At 37.4% G+C, this 16,802-nt stretch overlaps 1 protein-coding gene across 1 annotated transcript in view; it reads right to left on the bottom strand.

Annotated features, from left to right (window-relative positions):
* Positions 1-16,802, bottom strand: part of PCNT (pericentrin) — a 102,035-nt gene that overhangs the window by 26,718 nt on the left and 58,515 nt on the right. The window contains exons 30-36 of the mRNA XM_062578352.1: positions 16,555-16,674; positions 15,995-16,015; positions 13,007-13,234; positions 8,880-9,050; positions 7,356-7,508; positions 5,656-5,826; positions 4,254-5,372 (exon numbers count right to left, since the gene is read on the bottom strand). Coding sequence (XP_062434336.1) covers positions 4,254-5,372; positions 5,656-5,826; positions 7,356-7,508; positions 8,880-9,050; positions 13,007-13,234; positions 15,995-16,015; positions 16,555-16,674 — 1,983 coding nt within the window. The remainder of the gene's footprint in view (positions 1-4,253; positions 5,373-5,655; positions 5,827-7,355; positions 7,509-8,879; positions 9,051-13,006; positions 13,235-15,994; positions 16,016-16,554; positions 16,675-16,802) is intronic.

The raw sequence follows: 16,802 nt of genomic DNA, 5'->3' as shown, positions 1-16,802 counted from the left end.
CCTAAACAGACAGGTTTTCCAAACTCCCTTAAGGCGTAATTCCTGACCCAGGGCAGAAGGAGAACTCTTAGGAAGAGCTATAAACATGGTTTCTGTATCTACTATTTCAACCCAGGAGAAACTGTTAACCGTCTACTTCTATACTTCAGAGGGAACAGCAAGGAACAGTAGATGTCATATCTCGCAGATCTGTGGTGAGACAGACAGACAGACATGCACACACACACCAGCCATGCAAAACAACAAGCTACCATGGAAGTTTTGGCTGGGCTTCACTTGTACCATTACCAGTCTGTTCATACTGGGGCAACCCACATCAAACAAGAAACAGGTCTCTGCTGATCAGCAACATTGCAGACTGTTTCTCAAAAATCTGACTCCATAAAACCATATACTGGGTCAGACCAAAGTCCTTCCTACCTAACCACCCCATTCTTGACACAGGCCAACAGGGACACACAGCTAGCATGGACACAGTAGGCATCTTTCTCAGTCTTTGGTGATTCTTGTGCGTACCAGGGTGTTTTCCCAGGCTGAGGGTCTGCACACCTGACAGGCTGTGGGACCTCATCAGCACCTTTGCCATGGTATGAGGGCCAGCCGATACTGGGCTGTAGAGCATGCATGTTCCTCCTAGCCTCCCTCACTACAAGGGCTCTGATTCAGTCAGCATTTCCATAAAAAGAGCTTCCTTCCCTTGCCAAGGCCTCTTCAAGTTATTGGTCTTCTCCTATGACCTAGTTGCTCTTTTCAGCAAACAGATTTGTTACAGACTCCACAGGCAGTCTGTTTGTGCAGAGCCCTTTCCCTTGCAGGTAGGGCCATGTGATACAGTGAGGTTTGTCCCTAATGCTTGTCACCAGAGATCTCCTGGTAGAGTAACAAAGATGAGATAAACTTCCTATCATTCACCCAACAAATCCCACTACTTGCTCTAGAAAACCTTAAATCACAGCTTTCTCCTGTCTTTAACTCTCTAAATATATTAATCTGTTCATATAGAACATCGAATTGGAAAATGTCTGAATCACACCATGGAAATATTTTTTCTCTTACCCTCATATTATCAGAGATCCAGTATGATAGACCTACTATCACCAACAGATTAAGGAACCTCAGCAGGCTGGTGCCCATCCCACTGTAATTCCAGGGCTGGTTGGTGCCATTAGTTAGAAACTCCTGAAGGAAAATCAGGCACAAGTGTGCTCTTGGCAGAGTCTGTGCATCTTCCCTGCGAGAAAGGAGACTCTACAGCATATTTATATCGAGCATGTCAAGCTGTGGCCCTTCTTCTAATGCCTCCATAACCTCATGTGGAAAGTGTGACTGCCTTTCTGCCTCCACTTTTTCCATACATAAAATCCTTACCCAAGGCCACAGGCACGGAATCCTCTTGGAGCCCCCTATCCCAGCTGACCTACCCGTAGCATCAAGATGGTCTGTTTTCCTTGCCTTGCTTTGCTCCCCCATCCCTAAACTTGCATTTGTTGCATTTCTGGTTTTGCGCTTCCCTCTCTGCTTTATGTCCATTATATCTGAAGAAGGTTTTACAGGACTAGGCCAATCTTTTTGCTGAAGAACCCTGCAGAACATCAGTCTAAGGTCTATGCATCTGAGACCACACATTCAATAAATATCTTTCAGTTTAGTAGCTCTTGGTGGATTCTGCTTCAGTGACTTTGTCTAAAATACTTTAAAAATGCAATTACACTTCTGACCTCTTAAGATTCTGTGGCTAAAATGTATTGTTCAAAAAATTATTTCTTTCAGCTTTTTTAAAAAAATTTGCCACCATGGAAAATTCATTTCACCCTTCATACCTCTTATATTGAGAGAGAGGCTGAATGATTGCTCCCTCTCTCATTTCAGACCTTCTTCTTAATTCTTTTACTCTTGTTAATCAACCTTATTAGCTGAAGTGTCTTAGTTCTTTTTAACTGAAATGCCAGCTGCAAATTTGTTACCCTTTTGGCTAATCATCAAGCCTTCTTTTTAATACATTTCCTAGTTTTCATTGTTCTCACTTCTGAGCCTAAGAACAACTGTAGGGAGCTTCTTCACTCCTATAAAGTTACTGAATTTGTGCTACATTCATTATTACACAAAGGCTCTTCAGCATTACAGCGATAATATTTGAACCAGCTCCTGTACACAATTCAGGGTTAAGTAAAGAGTTGTTTAACCTCACGCAGATCTTGTCACTGGTAACTCCAAGGAGCAATCACTTCTTTACCTCTGAAGAGGTAGGTTCTGTATCAATCTCATGACATACGAGAACAACAGAAGTACCCAAATATTGTTATTTTTCTCCTGCTTTCAGCTCATCGCCAATATCTTGCTCAGACAATTGATAATCTAAATGGAATATTATACCTTTCCTTCTATTAAAATGAACTATTCCATAGGAATGAGTCATTATAGACTCAATTAATTATTATAAATGAACGCTTGAAGATACTGTTAAATTATTTATTTTGATGCAATGTATTCTCTGCCTTTGATGACCATCCCTCCACTGCCACAGCATACTCAAAGACTTTTTGCACTTACTCATGAAAATACCACTGACATGCAATATATGCATAAATTTAAATAAATATAAATATAAATGAAATCCAAGGTTCTCCTTGAAAAAATGATCTTTAAGTGATTTAACTGTCCCCAGAATTCTACTATACCTTTTCATCCTTCAAAGTTTTAATGGTTCTCTCTTTACTGAATCCTAACTCCTTTTTTACAGAAGCTAATTCAGATTTCCATTCTACTTGATGAGATGCCATCTTTACAATTATACCCTCTTCATTCTGTGAAGCATTTCTAGCCTTCATCTCTCTCTGCATTGGCTTCAAAGGAAAAAAGAATTTTCACATGAGCAGTTTCCATATTAGCATGGAATAGTCTATTCTATAGTCTAGTCTAGTCTATAGTCTATTAGTATAGACTATATATTTTCTGTGCATTTTCAAATTTCCAAATTGTGTCTACAGTAACTATGATTTTGAAATTATAGCTGCACCTTCCACGTATTGTTTAAATATTTTACAAAACCATTAGTATAAATGATGCTGTTGTCTTGAATTCACAGGCTAGCACAGCATGTTAAGCCTGTAAAAGTAATCGTTACTAAACTGAGATCAAGCAACTGTACTCCTGTTCTGGACAAGAAGAATACAGTATCACTATATGTAGTTTCCAGCAGAAATCTGAAACTCATGAAGGTTAGTTATCAGCTAATACGAAGAAGTATCTGTTACAACCTGAAGGAGATTTACAGAAACAAATAAAAACTACAGTAGTATAAATAAAAACTATATCAAATAAATACTACATCAGATAAACACTACATGGTATATAATGATTGCTATATGTCTGTTTAAAGGGAATAAACAACTGCCATGACCAAATACTTGATTTGCATAGGCGATATGGTCACACTAGACTGGAAGTCTGGTAGCCTGAGCTCTGATCTTGTGCAGAATGATAAATATTTATGATCATTGAGTATAAAGACATGTGACTCAATGCTATTCCCACATCTTCCTTGATAAACTTTCTGAAACAGAAATCCTGAAGTCAAGACTACCACCTAGGCAAACATCATTGATCCTAACTAGAACTTTTAAGCAAATAAAAATACAAAAACAGTAACAGTCACACATTTTGCTTCGCAACAGTTTTTGTCTGCTTAGAAAATAAACAGAGTAATTACTAAGTGAAATCACTCATCTTTTCTGTAAATAAGAAGAAAATGTGTATATAAGGGAAATAGTATTCAAGTGCAATTTAAATACAATACGTTCTAAATACTTGAGTGTAGTTTGGTGATAATAGAAAAAAGTCTAATTAAAACCCATTGTTCTAACGAAGTAGGATGCAATTCCTCATTTTAAAATCTGTTGTGATGGCTGGGCTATCAAGTAAAATGGCAAAGTTAATGTGTAACATTTTGTAATATCACTAGATTAAGTTTCCACATGTGCTTCGTCTGGTCTTAATCTTTCCAGGCATCTACTACTAGCCACTACTAGAGAAAGGACACAGACACAGAAAGACCTTTAATCTGACTCACAACAGCCATTTTTATACCACAGTACTCATCTTCACTCTTTCTTAAAAACAGCAAAGGCCATCTAATCAACATTTTCATTTCTGCCATCACAATACTGAGAAGACCAAACTATAGGGCTTTATATGACACCAATTTGGCTTATTCAAGAAAAAAAAGTAACACTATTAGAAAACCAATCACTTACCAATTTATCACTTGGGGAAACCAGAACTCCAAGTGACTGATCAATAGTTGATCCCAGTACTTCCATATTCTCTATTCCTTTAAGATCTTCACACTTTCTTTCTGTTTTGGAGACCAACTTGGGAAGGTTAGCCTCTTCATAACCATGTTGCTCCTTTGACTTGTAGGACTCCAACTGTGAAATAAGTTCATCTCTTTCCAATCGTAAGGCTTCAAGCTCTTTCACATACTCCTGAATTTGATCTTTCAGTTTTGCAGCACAACCTTGCAATTCATCAATTTCTCTCTGATAAGCTACTTCTTTTTGATTCAGTGTTTGCACCTCGAAATCAAGTCTAGAAACTTCTGACTGAAGATTATGAACCTCTTGAGCCCGATCTGTGTCCTTCTTTTCCAACTCAGTTTTAAGTACTGCTAACTTTTTTATTAAACATTGTAATTCATTTGTGTCAGCTGCTCTTTGATCTGCCATTATCTTCATCTGCATATCTTTCTCTAGAATATTTGCTTCCCTTTCTCTAATAGTACTTTCAAGTTCTTGAATCCGAGAAGAAATCACCCTTGCTTCAACCTCTCTCTGAGAAAAGTGTGTTTGGAAAAGGTGGTATTCTTTTTGAAGTGCATCATACTCTACCCTTAGAGAGGTTAGCTCTGCCAAGTGCTGCTTTGATGACTCTTGCACTTCTTGAAAATTTTGCTCTAAAATCTCCACTTCCATTTTGAATTGTGATTCCTTCTCTTCCAGTTGGTGCCGCAGAGCTTCTCTAGCAGATGAAACGAGCTCTAGTTCTTCCTGAAGTTCCCTCACATTGGAGAGTAGTGATAGTTTTTTTCTATTTGGATCAGGATCACCCTGACAATCTACCAGTCCCTTCTTCAGCTCATTCTGAAGGTTTTCCACTGGTTCTTCCAAACCAAGCTGATAAAGATTATCTTGGCTGTCACTAACTTCATGACATATTGGTCCAAAATGTGCCAGCTCTTTTTGAAGCTTCTCAATTACTCCATGAAGTTGTTCTACCTCCTCATCTTTGTCCTTACGTAACCTATCCTGGTCACCACGAAGGTGCTCAACAAGAGATCGGAGTTCTTCGATTTCAGATTTTTGGTCTTCCACAGCCTGAGCAAAAGGATAGGATCTGAGTATTAATACATGTAGACAAAATTACTATTGCTCATAAGAGTTAAAATTACTACAAGGATTATGTTTTTCTAAATCACTTAGGCATTAAATCAAACATTTAACAACGAGAAGAATTACAGACTTTAGCTGGGTACCTACTCAGAATACTCTCTACTGTCTTAAGAAAAATACCTAACAAATTTCATTTGCAATGTGATTCTGTATGTTCCTCCCTTTCCATCCCAAAAGTAAGCAATGGTCATCTAGTAAGTACTCTTACCTTATCATTCATTGTGTTCTCTAGCTCACACTGGAGTCTCTTCACCTGCTCATTCAAATGATCAATTTCTTGATTCTTTTCATTAAGTAGTGCTTGTGGGAGTGACAAAGCTGAGGAATCACTATTATCCCGGTCCTGATTTTGCTTCAGGTGAAATTTTGTTAGATCCTCCTGAACAGAAAAACATCAGTTTGATTACAAAGGACTTTCATTTTCTTCCAGTAAAATGGCAGGACAGAACTAAGGGCTTTATTTAACCATTCTCCTCCTTATTAAAATTTATGAAAATTAAAACAATGATAGCTACTCATTTGGGTTTGTACCACTTAATTAAATTGGCACAACGACTCTCAGTTTTCAAGGCAGGAGATAAGCACTAGTTGCCAGACTAACTGCCATCCAGTTTTATAACTTACAACATTTGCTATGGCTGTAGAAGTCAGAAATGCAGGCAAGACTGCAGTACTATTTACTGAACACCACCACTGTAGTTTGTAATCAAAGAATCACTGAAGTTGCCGTGAACAGTTGAGCTCTAAGAATCACCATTTTTCTGGATGTGCAAAGACTCAATTTTTATAGCGACAGTAACGGTAACAGACTACTCAGGCATCCTCTGACTACACTAATGGCTGCAGCAGCAAGGATCAAGGCATTCGTTACACTGTATGGGAACTGATTCTAACTGAAATCCTACAGATCTGCTCATCATAATGCTACTGATCTGTCATGCTCATCACAAGTTGTCTTTACACTTCAGGACTGTACGCTTTATAGCAGCATTTGCATTTGTCTGGAAAAGTCTCCTGGACATGGTCTGCCCTAGAAATCAACTATTCAGTGATGCAACCTATAAAAGGCATATCATAGTTTTCCTCACTGTTTTTATAGAGTCCTTTTCAAGGAAGGATTACTTCACCTTTCCCCACAATGAAGAAAAGTGTAGTTGTGCCAATAAGTCTCATGCAACTGACTTTCTCTGACTAAAAGCCATTGAGTAAATTATCTATCCCATCACAGGACAGAAAGACTACTGTTTAAGAAGCAGCAGCTAGTATGTACTCATGGCATCGATCAGAAACTCAGTATCATTTTCTGCTCCAGACAAAGAGACCCCTGGGAACAGCAGCAAGAACTCCATCACTCTTTCCATTGGGAATATTTGCATTTACAGTAGCAATGACTTTTTCCTCCCAAAGTATTAGGGGTTTGGAAAGATCATGGGCACAAGAGGAAGAGCTGGCTATGCTCCAGCACAGCCTTTATTAGGGCCTTTTAGACTCATAAAATCAATATCCCATTGAACAGTGCTGAGAACAGTCCACATGCGGGAAAACACTTTTCATGGTGTTTTCAGACTGACCATCCATACAAATAACACCGCATGCAAACTGCATCTGTTATTCTCTGGTCACATTCAGCTGCTGTTTTGTTTTATGCATCCCAACTTCCAGGACTAGAAAAAAGCTAAGTTTCTCGTTTAAATCAGTTGACTGTAGAAGGTAATAACATAAGCATGAACCATTTTTTGTTCTAAGGTATCTAACATTAGCATTTTTAACAGCAATACAATATTCCCTTGACAAGAGAAACAAACTAAATGTGCATTTATAAAGCATGAGATAAAGACCACATCGCTCAAGGGGAAAAAAGGATTTCTGGAGGTTTAGCTGGAGCACACTAAAGCCAAAGAAACCTACCTTCAAGTGTTCGTTCTCTAACTGAAGTTGGCTGATGCTGGAAGTGCTAAGATTTTTTTGCATCTCTAACTGTAAATTCAGCTGCAGTATCTCCTCATTTTTACTGATCAAATTATCTTTACATTGCTCAAGTTGGTCTAATAAGCTTGCAATCTAAAACAAAGAAAATGCAAACTTCTTTTAATTAAGTCCCCTCATTTAAGCAGAAAATACAAAATTTATTTCACCTTAATTACTGAAAATAACTACAGCCAATTCCATGGCTTAAACTCTCTGTAATCAGTTTACATTAATAAAATATTTGAAATACTTAAAGAATAAGAGTAGTGTACTACTTCCTCAGCTGGGAACCAAAGCTTCCTGATTTTCAAAGAATTACAAGATCCCCTTTACCTTCCCCTTTTAAAAAATTAACTGTTTATATAAAAATGTCCTGAACAATCAAGGCATGACCACTGGTGTAGTTTGGGACAACAATTTGAGACATGCTTATATCTAATGTCTAAAGTAATCGTAAGTTATTCACATGATCACCATTCTCTTTTTATAAGAGAAATTAGCACTGCAATACTAATCCAAGGACACAGCAATCACAAAAGTTACATTCATTGACTCATTCAAACTGTAAAATGAAGATTCACAAATTACACATTTCTCTGCTTGCAGAGAAATCTTCAGAGAAAAGAATGACTGGGAAGCACTGCCATCTGGCCACTCACAGTGTGTATCAACTCTTGCCTTTATGAGTAGCTAGACATAAGGGCTTTAAGAAAGAAAAGGGGCTAGTGATTCCTGATATAAGACTATACAAGATACAAAAAAACCCCTTTGACCTATAGGAAATTATTGGTTTTTTTAGGTTATTGCTCTTGAAGCAATGCTGTACACTTATCTGGAGGATCATCCAGGCCTTACTTTTTTTTTTTCCTTTGCACATCCCAAACTGGACTGTAGGTTTGTATATTACAGATAGAATACAGATACCATAATATTTATATAATATTACATAAACATACATAGTCCGTGTGTGAGTGTGCATGCATATCTCTGTGTGTGCATCCAATAAAAGTCCTAAATACTGAGACTGATTCATCTTGAATTTCGGATGAGCTCAGTAGAAAGCACAGCTAAAATTCTCTAGCTTACAAAATGCAGAAGGTCAGGTAACACCATTAAGATTTGTTATTGTCACTGCTGCTCTTTAAAGTATCTCTTACTCTCAGTCAGACAAAAGTATAGCTAAGTTCCACTTCACTTCAACTTTAGGATGGAAGAAAAAAAGAGTTTACAACAGAAACCGATTTGTCAGTCGCTTACGGTTGATGTGACTCATCACAAAATTAGCTAAGACCAAGAGCAGAGAAAATGCTGGGTAAAGAGGCACGTTTACTCATTCGCTAGAAGAACATTGGTCATTTCATTTTTGAATGACTTAAATTCTCAGCTACTGCACAAAGTACTTCTGCAACTTAAGTGACTATTCCTAATGTCTACAAGAACCTATTAAAATTTTAAACCGATTACCTCTCTCTCTTTCATCAAAAGTGCTTCCTCTTTTGCCTGTAACTGTTCCTTCAGCACTTGATCAGAACTGCCTTCGGTAGGTACTCTGTGCCTTGCTTCATCCAATTTAGACTGCAGGGCAGAGATCTGAATCAGGTTATTGTACTGTTGTTGTTGCAATGCTTCTTTATCCTGCAAAATATATTTTTTGGTGTTAGAATGAATTATCAGTATACATACATATCTAAAGAGAACATTCCTGTCAAAAATAACTCATCCCTGAAGAAAAACTCAGTACAATAAGAACATAGTTTCCAATGATCCATAAAAACACATGAATGCAAGACAACCAAAAGTTTTTGGCTCACTCACAAATTTTTAATCCTGTATTTTTTCCTAACCCAAGCTAACTTCTGAAAATTTAGCATTCAGCAGTAAAGTACACTTTCTCAATTATACAGTGATTTATCTGTTTGTTTACTAATCTAAACATCTTGTTCTTGTAGCCACTTCCGTATTTATTAAGGTACCATATATCGTTTAAGCAAATACAGCTTTAACTTAAATAGTGGAGAACTCAAGCCAAGCTATGGGAAGACCAAAAATCTCCTACAAAATACATCATGTTAAGTCAGAATGCAAAACCAGAACTAAGTTTATGCCATATCTATGATCTGCCAAGCTACAGGTTTGGGGTTTTTTTTGGGTCAATCCAAGAAGGAAATCTTCCCTCTGGAAGTCGTTCCAAACAGCAGGCATACTTATTTGTACATATTACAATACAAAGAAAGCTGAGCAGGAATCCCAAGGAAGTAAATGCCTTTGTTGTTCAACACTTACTCTGCCCGTTGTTCAGTAGACACAACTCTAATAGGAGGGTTAATTTAGATTCATGATACGATTTGCCAAAAATTATGTTAAAAAAAAATTATTGTTCTCTAATCAAACAGAACCTGGACTCTGAATAAATGGAAAGCATTTTCTGATCTTAACAGGAAAGAAGCATCAATATGTCCCCTTAAGCTAATGTTATATTGCAACATCAAAACAGCATGCCCAAGGTATTTACAAAAAGTTCTCCAAACCTTCACGTAGCTACTAAACAGACAATGATTTCCATCCCCGAGCCCTCAGCCAGCCCTCAGTAGCCTTCAGATCAGTTATGATGGGAAGAAGTCCAGGTACACAAAAGGGGAAAGAGGAAGCTACATGGACAAGCTACAGCCAATTCAGATACAAAACTGTCATTCACACCTAAGTATCACCTGAATTTGTTCAGGTAGGGAAGCACCTACCACACATTTTTGTTTGTCCTCAAGGGAAAACAAAAACTTTTCTTGCCATCACACAAATCCTATCACAGTAGGAGGTCTCAGGGGTTGGCTGATGACATGCGTGAAAGGACAGGCACCAACGAAAGCCAAGCAACCGCAATGCCTACTTTTTTGTTTCTATGTCAATACCAAAAGCAAGAAGTTATCCACACCATTTTGAAGTTCAGCTTGATCTCTGACAAAACGCCCCCAGTGACAATGTGCAAGCCCTGATTACTGTGGAATTCCCCTGCTTTTCTTCAGATTGCCCAGCGTTTACTGGATAAAGGTACAGGTGCACCTTAGCTCATGGTGTAAGCACAGATCTGCATGAAAGAGTGAAGTTTAACATTCTGTGGTTGCCCCAGTGATCCACCACAAACATGCAATGACCCATGCAAAAATAAGTGCTTTATGAAACGTATCTTCATTCTAAAGCGTACATCTGGGTGCCTGTATAGATGCAGCCCAACACTGTGTTTCTTCGTTTCCTTATTCCAAAATGCATAGTATAGCAGACTCCCTAAGCAAGCCTGCTTTGAAGATCTCAAAACTAAAGGGAGAGCAATCAGCCCAAGCAACCACTGCAAGCAAAAGAGTCAATTTTATAATTCAGTATGAACCAATGAAAGGAATCAGACCCGGACTGAACAACAAATCCCTGCTCCCTGCTCTTGACAGTGGGACAAATTGATCTGGTATCTGCGGGCTTAGTCAGTACTCTTTGCAAAGAAAGATACTGTTCCATGTTCAAAATTATTCTTTCCAGACCTCTTCCTTACTAGCCTTATTCTCCTTTACCTGCAATGCTGACATTTTTTGCATGTTGGAATACCTTTTGGGGATAAAACTCATTATTTCTTTTCACATCAAATTGGTTTTGCACACAAAGTTCATGACATGCTCATTTGGCACTTATTTACTGCATAAAATATCTTCAAGGCAAGCTATTACAATAACTACAGATGGCAAATTCAGTAGTTCAACCTTGTATGAAGCTCAAGAATTACTTTCTCCTTGAAGTCTGAATTTGGCTTATTTAGGATTTTAAAGAATGACCAATTTACTGGGACATTCAGACAGCTTAAAAAAAGTCTCAAATTGCCACAGATCAAAGTAAGCATGTTTAATAAAAAGCTAGGATTTCAGGGACAAGAGTAATGTGTACCAACAGTAGTATCAGCCTCCATGTTCTCCACGGCAAACCAAATGGAAAGCGAGTGGTCATGGTTTTTGTGTATTTGTATAAAAAAGAATAGTGTAGTCAGAGAAGGGTCCCTAGAGCTTTCTGGTCCAACTCTCAGCTCAAAGCAGAACTAGCTTAGAGCAAATTGTTCTACAGTCCTGGCCAAATTCTGAATATCAAATAAAGACCTCTCTGAGATCCTTTTCCAACATCAGATTGCCCCATTCTGATTTTTGTCCCCTACTATTTAAATGAAATTTCCCCTTGTTGCAGTTTATGCCCTTATCTTCTCATCCTTTCCCTGTGTACCTCCAAGAAGAGTCTTGCTCCAGTTTTCCTATATCCTCACCTTATGCGGTCATGGGCAACACCAAGATCTTCATATTGCTTTCTTTCTAAGGCTAAACAAGCCCCGTTCTCTCAGCTTCTCCTCATAAATCATTTCCTCTAGCCTCTGACCACCTTTGTTGCCCCTTGCTGAACTCACGCCAGTATTTCAGTGTCTTTCCTGTACTGGAGAATCCAAACCCAGACAGTTCTGCAGATGTAATCTCACATATGCCAAATAGAAGGGAATAATAGCACCTAATAAACTATAGCTAGTTAGTCTATGCCACAGGCAGGTAAAATTAAACAAAAATATGCTTTGTTCAATATTTTTAAAATAAAGAATAATAAAAGCAAGTATTTACACATTATCAAAGAAAATAATAAATTCAGTTTAGAGCATGCTACTCTCAAACCCTTTCAAACTTGACGGACACTGACAATACTTACCTGAGCCACGAGAAACTACAAGTACGAAAGAGAAACATTTAGTCCAAGAAGGCTACTCAGATATTTGGTAGCAGACAAAATTTTTCTATCCATTTACTAAATAGAACATAATTCTTAGTTCACAGATTCTCTAAGTTGTGATCAAATCTGCAGTAAGAATACGAAGTAGAATTAGAGAATGGTAAGGTTGGAAGGGACCTCTGGAGATCATCTAGTCCAACCCTCAGCGTAGCCCATAAGGGGACTGAACCCGTGACCTTGGTATTAGCAGCACCACGCTCTAACCAACTGAGCTAAACAATGATCCCAAATGTAAATTTCCTATGAATCATAGAATGGTAAGGTTAGAAGGGACCTCTGGAGATCATCTAGTTCAACCGTCAGCGTAGCCCATATGGGATTGAACCTGCGACCTTGGCATTAGTAGTACCATGCTCTAACCAACCGAGCTAAAATACTAAGATCTTCAAAGTATGATGAACAGATCTGGCTCCCAAGTCATACAGCAAAAATTACCAATTAAGATGGTATGATCTTGACATAGCTATTGATCAAAAATCCAATATATTTACTATTGAGTATACTATCTTCTATCTTACTATCTTCTTAGGAACTCTTGGAGAAGCAAAAGAGCTCTGATCAATCAAACATAACAAATAGCAAAAACTAGTCTATATAGAAGTTTCATAGTTCTCAAAACCCACGTTTGTTTAAAACTGTGCCTGTAAAACCTGCTATTAATACAACAGTTTAACTCACCACTAGATGCAAAGTACAGCCTCAAACAACATTGTAACAGAGTCTTGGAACTTCCACATGAAAACACTATCTGCATAACTCCTCCCTGAGTGAAACAGGTATTTAAAAATTACCTCTTTTAATTCTGTTTCCACTTTCTTCATTTTTTGTAGCTGTTGTTCCAAGTAGTTCACAGTCTTTGAGACTTCAGTACTGCTGTGCTCCAGTTCTCGTATCTGTGCCACCAGTTTCTCTATTTCTTTATCACGAGCTGTAATTTCTTGATGTTTTTGCTCCTTTTCTAATAATAGCTTACTGTAATCATCCATCTTCTCTTTTATTTCTGCTTGCAAAGATTCTACCTATATAGAAATCACATTATACAGAAATTCAGGCAATATAACCTAAATTTCCAGTTGGAAGGAAGAGTAATTTCACAGCTAAGTAGGCAGAATTTTACTATGGATGAAACTAGTGTTAAAATCTCAGATGAAAGTAAAAGTAGAAGTGTAGGGAAAGGATGAAAAAGTAACTTCCTGAAATCTTGTTTTCCAAATACAGCAGCTCTTAAATGTACACTTACTTATTCTCACTTAATATGCACAGTAGTCTACCAAATACTGGATGAAAGTATACTTTCCAAGCCCAAAGGTCAAACAAAATGCTTTTCTTATTTTTTAAAATAAAAACCCACTCAAGATTACATGAATGATTTTGAATAGCATTAGATGTATTCCTGTAGTTTTCGAATCCTTTTCTATTAATTTAAGGAATTCCAATCCAAAGGAAGATATCAAGAATCGAAAGAAATATGCAACTTAACACGGTCAATGCTTAAAAATACCCAGAGATTCGCTGTTATGCCACAGCGAATAGATGCTTTAAGAAATGCTTAAATAGGAAAAGGTTGACAACTTTGCATTTGAGCTCAGCGAGATCCAATCACACACAGAGCTACAGAAAAACTGCCACTCGTTCATCGCAGCAAGTCATGTGAAAGCAAGGCTAGGAGCTTGGCTAGGTGACAGAGACAGAAGAGAGACAGAGATCTAACAAAAGAGACTACGTAAGAAGTGATAAGATCATCAGGCAAATTAAAAGCTAGATCAAATGGGAAAGCAATGGAACTCCTTCTAAAAGGAGAAGTTATTCAGTCAACACCAACAAGTAAGGAAGATGAGTTTTTACAAAATAAATACGTTTCTTCATCAAGAGACTGCGAATTTATACAATTTCCTCTCCGATATTATAAAATAAGAACACTTTGTATTAACATAGAACTTTACATTATCAAAGTACTGTATAGACATTACTAAAGTAGAATGCCACCTTCTAAGAAAATACAGAAGAATTAATTTAGCTAAATTAATAAACGTAGAGCATCTCACAGAGTAGTTAAAAACACCAAGTGATTAACATTACATTTTCAAATGCTTACAGGCACAGACACATTTGCTTAATTATGTCTATATCTTCCTCCTTTCTCATCTCATTAGCAATTAAACAAGTGTCAAGCATAACACAGGCTTGTTTTCTAGCCTTACAGAAAAGCTTTTAGGTATGAACATATCTTTAAAAGTCCAGTATGTTTTACACAGATGGTTTTGCTTTAAGATCTGGTCATAAGTCATCAGAATACCAGACATTACAAGAACTCACGTAAGAAACACCTATTTTTTAATGCCACATTGCTGTAGAGCTAGTGGTGTGATTCTGTAGGTAAGAAAACACTCTCACAACCTTCACTCTCATGGCAAACTCACAAATGGTAGCTCCTAGTATCAGTCAGCACTCTTTTCACAAAATAATTCCACTCATATACTCCCAAGTCTAGAAAATAGCAAAGGGAACAAGTACGAACCCCTTAAATGATTACATTCAGAAATTAGAAGTTCAGGTGAATGGCATTGTCTCAGCCATTCACAGTGCTCAAGTTAAGTAATTACTGACACTACAAACTGCATTAAATAATTGCATGAAAACTCTCTAAATCCCTGTATTTCAATTTGGCACAGATCACAGACATGCCTAATCCTACTGCAGATGTCACTTGCTCAGTTAGCTCTCGTGTGCCTTTCCCCTCTAAGGTCTAAAGCGTTTTGAGAGAGGCTGCAAACAATCACGTGAACGAGTATTGCGTTCAGCAGATCTCCAGTGTACATGCCTATGCAGTAAATAAATAGCTTGTGAAATAATCCAGGCAACATCTTGGATAGAAAGCAAGCTATGGTCTTAACAACAGTCTGACATACTCAAGTGACTTTTCCTAAATCTTTTGCCTACAGAATCACAAAGGATGTATGTCAAGACTGCCATAGAAGTATAAATTCTTGGAAGAGGTACAAATATTCCTTCAACAAGTCACGTGGCCTTCAAGAAAGAAAAGGCTCAAAAAAAGAAGCAGCATCTGATCTTTGCTTCAGTGTAACATATCTGATATATACAGATACAGCTACATCTGATGTACGTAGTAAATCTTAATAATGATAATGATATTCATGCAAATGAGAAGCCGAGATAGATGCAGAAAAATATGTAATCACTTGACTTCTGCTAGGATTTCATTAGATTTCCGAAGAAGCTAAACAAGGCTGGTAACAATCTGCCTGCCAGCATGGAAAATCCACTCTGCCAAAGATTCAGTTGTTCACAGGAGAGGTATTTCTAACACTGAGGTCCGTAATTTCATAGACTGTAATAATTTCATTTCCACCTTTTCTTTTAAGTAGTATAAACATTAGGTTAAGAGCAGTGCCACAAACAAAACTTGAAGGCTAAGGCATGATGCATCACTAATTCCACAATCTTTATTTCATATTCTGAACCTCAATTTTTCCTTTCATATCAAAAAGACATTTTACAGTAAGTAATAGCATGCAAATGCATTGGAGCAAGAGGCCAGCAGAATAAAGTATTTATAGACAAGAGATCAAACTGAAAGGAGTTCCCACCTCCTCCAAGAACTCTGCCACCCTAAAATACATGTCTTTATCGCTAAGTCAAGCTGAAGCACATTTGACACATGAAGAACAGAAAGAAGCCAGAACAGATCTAACTAAGCAGAAGAAATTGAAAGGAAAAGGAAAGAAGGGTTAAGGAGATGTTCATGCTGTTTTCCATACCTGTAGAGTCAATTCATAGTTCTGTACAATGTTCATTTATGGGGAAAAAAAAAAACAAACAAAAAACCAAAAGTTAATCTTTGAAAGCATGTACCAAATAAAAAGCACTCAAAAAAAAAAAAAAAAAAGGACTTATTTATAATTTTAGACAGTACAATGCATACAGATGTATCCTTTATTAGACCAATTGGTCTAATAAAGGACCAAAGGTCCTTTAAAGGTCCTATTCTAGGACTCAAAAGCCTTTCTTCAGGTGACCTCTATAGACAAGAGTGTCAGTATTTTTCCCAGTTAATTTAAACCAAACTCATAGATTTTGAAACTTTACTGTAACACATAGGTCCCCATATGATATTTCCTTCCATCTCAGAAGAGTAATGCAAGTACACTCTCACTGCCCAGTACTTTAGCCATTTTTAAGGGGTGTACGTGGGAGGAATTCAACTCTCTGGGTGATGACAAAGGAGCAGGAAGTCTCTCAAGAGCAAGAAGATACAGCTTTTGATAGTTAATTGTAGTAAATGGAAACTCCCTCAGTCACTAAATATGGTTTCACTCACCCCATATTCCCTGGGCTCTCCAGAAGTCTGTGATTTTCCTGTAACCTTTAACTGTTCTTCCAATTTCTGAATTTCTTGCTGAAAATCATCACGTTCATGTTCCCTTTCTATAGCTTGCTCCTGTCAACCCAGCCAGAGATAATGAAAATATTTTATTAGAATGTTAACATTTTATTAAAATATTAAATATAATAAAAACTGCTTTTGCAGTGTGGAAAGTATGCTTACTTAAAAAATAAGTTAGTACT

The sequence above is a fragment of the Rhea pennata genome, chromosome 6 (assembly GCF_028389875.1).
Source record: "Rhea pennata isolate bPtePen1 chromosome 6, bPtePen1.pri, whole genome shotgun sequence".
NCBI lineage: Eukaryota > Metazoa > Chordata > Aves > Rheiformes > Rheidae > Rhea > Rhea pennata.
Note: the sequence above shows the minus strand (reverse complement) of the source record. Positions and strands in the feature narration are given on the sequence as shown.